General features: G+C 57.8%; 2 protein-coding genes across 3 annotated transcripts in view; one reads left to right on the top strand and one right to left on the bottom strand.

The window, feature by feature from the left end:
- The first annotated feature begins 753 nt into the window (after positions 1 to 753).
- On the top strand, positions 754 to 3,672 carry NDUFB10 (NADH dehydrogenase (ubiquinone) 1 beta subcomplex, 10, 22kDa). Its single transcript, XM_011962431.1, has 4 exons — positions 754 to 1,012; positions 2,866 to 3,004; positions 3,208 to 3,347; positions 3,496 to 3,672. Exons 1-4 carry the CDS (start codon positions 865 to 867, stop codon positions 3,603 to 3,605), a joined length of 537 nt encoding a protein of 178 aa, XP_011817821.1. The 5' UTR covers positions 754 to 864; the 3' UTR covers positions 3,606 to 3,672.
- A 72-nt stretch (positions 3,673 to 3,744) lies between these two features.
- RPS2 (ribosomal protein S2) overlaps positions 3,745 to 5,208 on the bottom strand; it is a 3,427-nt gene continuing 1,963 nt past the window's right edge. The window contains exons 5-8 of one of the 2 annotated variants that reach the window (XM_011962430.1): positions 4,842 to 4,949; positions 4,429 to 4,602; positions 4,190 to 4,349; positions 3,745 to 3,963 (exon numbers count right to left, since the gene is read on the bottom strand). In XM_011962430.1, coding sequence (XP_011817820.1) covers positions 3,791 to 3,963; positions 4,190 to 4,349; positions 4,429 to 4,602; positions 4,842 to 4,949 — 615 coding nt within the window. In that variant the 3' untranslated portion in view covers positions 3,745 to 3,790. The remainder of the gene's footprint in view (positions 3,964 to 4,189; positions 4,350 to 4,428; positions 4,603 to 4,841; positions 4,950 to 5,208) is intronic. The other variant, XM_011962429.1, reaches the window with a different exon arrangement.

Below are 5,208 nucleotides of genomic sequence, written 5' to 3'. Positions count from 1 at the left end.
GATGGTTCTGTGTCGCTGGCTTCTGCCTCGGGACAGGGCATGACCAGTGTCCCCCCTGGATACCAGCCAGGGGCCATGCTCGGTATGGAGATTGCAGATGAGGCCAGCAGGGCCCTGCTCAGTGGAGCTGCCTAAAAGCACCAGAGTGCTCAAGGCCAGGATGGAACGATCAAAACCGGCCAGAGGGCCCCGTACCCAGGGTAGGTGCCTTCTCCCTGTGAGCCGCCTAAGGGCAAGCCCTGCCTCCTGGCCTGCCCCCTGCCCTCCCCCAGACAGGCTCTCAAGTTCACTGGCACCAGCCAGTCCGAGAGGGGTCCTGGTAGAGAGCGGGGCCCAGAGAATTCTGTAGGGGCTAGGCAATCCGGGAAAGCTTCCTGGAAGAGTAGGGAGTTTGGAATTGCGTGTTATTTGTTGACTTTGTCGTGTATGCTCTAACGGCCTGTGTTTTCCATCACAGCCGGGCTGTTTATCTTCTTCGCTGCTGCACTCAGCACAGTGCCTGGCGGGCAGTGGGAACCAAATGACTCCCTCCTATTCCTTATGTCTGTTGCCTATTGTCTGTTTCTTTCACCGTAAGCAGGGATCTGTCCGATTCGCGGCTACTTCCCAGGCTCCCAGACCAGTGACCAGCATCGCGCAGGCGCTCAGCAGAGACCAAGCACAGAGGTCTCTGCCGCGAGGCGGGTCCAGGCCGCGCCGGGCGGAGTCGGGGAACTACAAGTCCCATGGTGCCTCGCGGCCGCCAGCGCACAGACGCAGCCGCCCTTGGCGTCCTGTGTAGCTGGCGACCTAGGCCGCGGGACCCGGACCGAGGTACAGGCAAGGGCAGCGCGTCAGGGAGCGGAGTTCGCGCCTCCAGCCGCCATGCCGGACAGCTGGGACAAGGATGTGTACCCTCAGCCCCCGCGCCGCACTCCGGTGCTGTCGTCGCAGACTTGGGTGCCCAATCCCATCGTCTACATAGAGAAGGCGTTCGACCTAATCGTGGACCGACCCGTGACCCTCGTGAGAGGTACGAGGCCCCAGTCCGGGGCTCCCTCGCCGGCCTCTGGGGACCCCTGGATCCCACACCCTGCCTGGATCCTCCAATGCCCCCGGGTCCCGTCTCCCTGAGACCGCCCCCCGCTGCACCCCGGGGACAGCCCCCCACCCCCGGAGACCCCCGAGCTCCGTCGCCTCCTTTGGCCTCCCACTGCACCCCGGACCTCACCTCCTAGGATCCCTTACTCTCCCCTGCACCCCGGGACGCCCCGCTTCTGCCCAGGACTCTTCCCTCCCTGCCGCACCCAGCACCCACTGCTCCAGGACCCCGCACTGCTCTCCGCCCCCGCCGCCCCGGGAACCCCTCCACTGCACCGCTGGCCTCAGGCCTCTCTCAAATGTTAGGGGTGGGCTGCACAGGGAAGCATAGGCCTCTCTCAAATGTTAGGGGTGGGCTGCACAGGGAAGCATCTAAATCCTGGGGGTTGTTAGGCCTGTCTCTCTGCCAGATGACCAAGTGTCAGGGTGATGGCCGAGATGCCCACATTCAGCATCTCTGGAACGAACCGGGAGAATGCCCGGTTCAGGTTTTTTTTTGTTTTTTTTCTTTCCCTGAGACAGTCTCGCTCTGTTGCCCAGGCTGGAATGCAGTGGTGCGATCTCGGCTCACTGCAACCTCTGCCCCATCCGGGGTTCAAGCGATTCTCCTGCCTCAGCCTCCCCAATAGCTAGGATTACAGGTGCACCACCACCACGCCCAGCTAATTTTTATATTTTTAGTAGACACGGGGTTTCACCATGTCAGTCAGGCTAGTCTCGAACTCCTGACCTCAGGTGATCCTCCCACCTTGGCCCCCCAAAGTGCTGGGATTACAGGCCTGAGCCACCGCGCCCAGCCTGGTTCAGTTCTTTTTGAACACTTGAGGTGCATAGCATGCTCTGGTGGTTCTCTTGTAAAAGGATGAAGTCTGCAAATCAAACCCCCAATGATCTGGAAACCGTGCAACAGCTGTCCCAGCTCCCTCTCTTTCGTAGCAGTCCCACAACATGTCTGTCCTATGTGTCGGGATGTTCGAGCTCTCTTTTTAGCTTGTTCATTTCCCAGTGAGGAAGCCTGTGAACCCTGTTCATTTCCCAGTGAGGAAGTGAGGCTGTCAGGTGGTAAGTTCTGCTTGCTGGAGGCTCCCTGTTGGAACCTCTGCGCACCCAGTCGTCCCCCAGGCCTCCACAGGGGTCCCTGTGCAGCTGGGGGAGGTGCACTGGCAGAGCCGCGTCACAGTCAGTGCTGTCTGTGAGAAGCAGCTGCCTGTAGGCTTGTGTGGGGGACAGAGTAAGGTAATGCCTGTGGAACTCTGAGGATGATGCTTGGTACGCTGGAGCTCTCCATCAGCTGTAGCCTAGGCCTTCACAGGCCTGCCTGGCCGGCCACACCTCATAGAGAGATGAATTGCCGGTTTTCTTTTTTTTTTTTTTTGAGATGGAGTCTCGCTCTGTCACCCAGGCTGGAGCATAGTGGCGCAATCTCGGCTCACTGCTAGTTCTACCTCCCGGGTTCACGTCATTTTCCTGCCTCAGCCTCCTGAGTAGCTGGGACTACAGGCACCCGCCACCATGCATGGCTAATTTTTTTTACTTTTTTTTAGTAGAGATGGGGTTTCACCGTGTTAGCCAGGATGGTCTCGATCTCGACCTCATGATCCGCCCGTCTCGGCCTCCCAAAGTGCTGGGATTACAGGCGTGAGCCACCGCGCCCGGCCAAATTGCCTCTTTTCTAAACGCTGGAACTCAGGAAGTTCTCCCTCCCCAAGGGGCTTATGAGAACTAGAAAGCTAAAAGCTTGTCCAAACCAATGAGGTGTTTGAGTCTGTGGTTTTGTCTTTGCAGAATTTATAGAGCGGCAGCACGCAAAGAACAGGTATTACTACTACCACCGGCAGTACCGCCGTGTGCCGGACATCACTGAGTGCAAGGAGAACGATGTCTTGTGCATGTATGAAGCCGAAATGCAGTGGAGGAGGGACTAGTACGTGAGCCACGCTGGGAGTGTGGAGATCTGTAGCATGTGCAGCTGGGCCACCGGTCCCTGGGATGCCAGAGTAGCATGCCCAGATCTTAGGGGTGACATGGGAGGAGCCAGACCCCAGGGCTCTGGATTTCAGTTGTTCTCGAGGGGTACAGGGAAAGGATTCCTTGTGATTAGCCTCTCTTGCTCCCTTTCTCCCCCAGCAAAGTCGACCAAGAAATTGTCAACATTATACAGGCTCGACTCAAGGCCTGTCAGCAGAGGGAAGGACACAACTACAAGCAGAACTGCAGCAAGGAAATGGAGCAGTTTGCCCAGGTGGCCAAGGCCTACCAGGACCGCTGTGCGTGACCTCCCCCTCCCATCCTTCTGAGGCCTGGGGCCCAGAACCATTGCGATTCCTCCCTCCCTTCACTTCTGCCCACTTGACTTTGCCCCCTTTGCATGTAGCAGAGGCCTGGGTTCCCAGCTTGTTTCTATTGCTTTCTCAGATCAGGACCTGGGGGCTTACTATTCTGCCAGGAAGTGCCTGGCCAAACAGAAGGAGAGGATGCTGGAAGAGAGAAAAGCTGCAAAAGAGGCTGCCGCTGCCACCTCCTGAGGCATCTGTGGGTGCGCCTGCTGTGTGGCTCTGTATGACTGTTGCTGAAATAAAGTCCTGCAACCTGCCTGTGTTTCTGGTGTGATCTATTGGCCCCACGTCGCAGATTCAAACCACCACTAACCACACAGGACACAGGAAATAGTAACAGGCTTAATTCACTTTATTTTTCTTGTATAAAAAGCCTATGTTGTAGCCACAGCTGGAGCCTGGGTCCGCTGCACAGAGACTCTGGTGTGGGTCTTGACAAGGTGGTCAGTGAATTCCTGATAGGGAGACTTGGTAAACACAGTCTCCTTCCAGAGGTCAGGGGTCAGGTAGCTGTAGGTCTTAGAGATGGCATCAAAGGTGGCCTTGGCTGCAAAACAAAAGAACCCCAGGAGGGTCAGTGGTGTGCTTGAGGCAAGTCCCCCAACCCAAAAATTGTCGCACTCCTAGGAACAGAGAGGCCATTCTGGGCGGCTCTGTCGTGCATTAGGAGAGCCTTTCTCTGCCTCCCTGAAAACACGCCAAGCACACACCGGACCCGTGTGGTTAAGCGGAGCTGAGAGACCATGGCTATGCCCCATGCGTGGACCACCTACCGAAGTTGCCCAGGGTGGCAGTGCAGCCCCGGGCTGAGGTGTAGCAGTCATCAATACCAGCCATCATGAGCAGCTTCTTGGGCACAGGCGCTGAGACGATGCCAGTGCCCCTGGGTGCAGGGATGAGGCGCACCAGCACAGAGCCGCAGCGGCCTGTCACCTGGTGAGGGAAGAAGTCAGGAGACCAGGGCCCAAGGGAGCCCGCCCCACAGCAGGCCCATAACCTGCCACCAGCCTACCTTGCAAGGAACGGTGTGGGGCTTGCCGATCTTGTTCCCCCAGTAGCCTCTGCGCACCGGGACAATGGAGAGTTTGGCCAGGATGATGGCCCCACGGATGGCGGTGGCCACCTCCTTGGAGCACTTAACACCCAGGCCGACGTGGCCATTGTAGTCCCCGATAGCAACAAACGCCTGTGAAGAGATGTGTGTGACGCGACTGGTGGCCCTACACTCGGTCACCGCCCACCGCCCAGGGCCTGTTGCGCCCCTCAAGGAGAGAGAGGCCACAGTAAGGCCCATCCAAGGTCCTGAGGAGATCTTTTCTCTCTCTCCCCATTACGAAAGTCACACGGGTGAAGCCAAGTGCAACTACGCAGAGCCGAGAGAGTCCTGATAAGCCCAGCCCAGCCCACTCCAGGACAGCCAGGTACCTTGAACCTGGTGCGCTGGCCAGCACGGGTCTGCTTCTGCACCGGCATAATCTTCAAAACCTCGTCTTTGAGAGAGGCCCCCAAGAAAAAGTCAATGATCTCAGATTCCTGCAACAAACAAGAGAATTGTGGGGAGTGCATTAACGAAAAACTTAGCACCATTATGCTATTCAAGAACCAAAGTCATCTGCGGGGCGGTGGCTCACACCTGTAATCCCAGCACTTTGGGAAGCTGAGGTGGGCGGACCACAAGGTCAGGACTTAAAGACCAGCCTGGGCCGGGGGCGGTGGCTCAAGCCTGTAATCCCAGCACTTTGGGAGGCCGAGACGGGCGGATCACGAGGTCAGGAGATCAAGACCATCCTGG

Source organism: Colobus angolensis, unplaced genomic scaffold (assembly GCF_000951035.1).
Source record: "Colobus angolensis palliatus isolate OR3802 unplaced genomic scaffold, Cang.pa_1.0 Scaffold59, whole genome shotgun sequence".
Classification (NCBI taxonomy): Eukaryota; Metazoa; Chordata; class Mammalia; order Primates; family Cercopithecidae; genus Colobus; species Colobus angolensis.
Note: the sequence above shows the minus strand (reverse complement) of the source record. Positions and strands in the feature narration are given on the sequence as shown.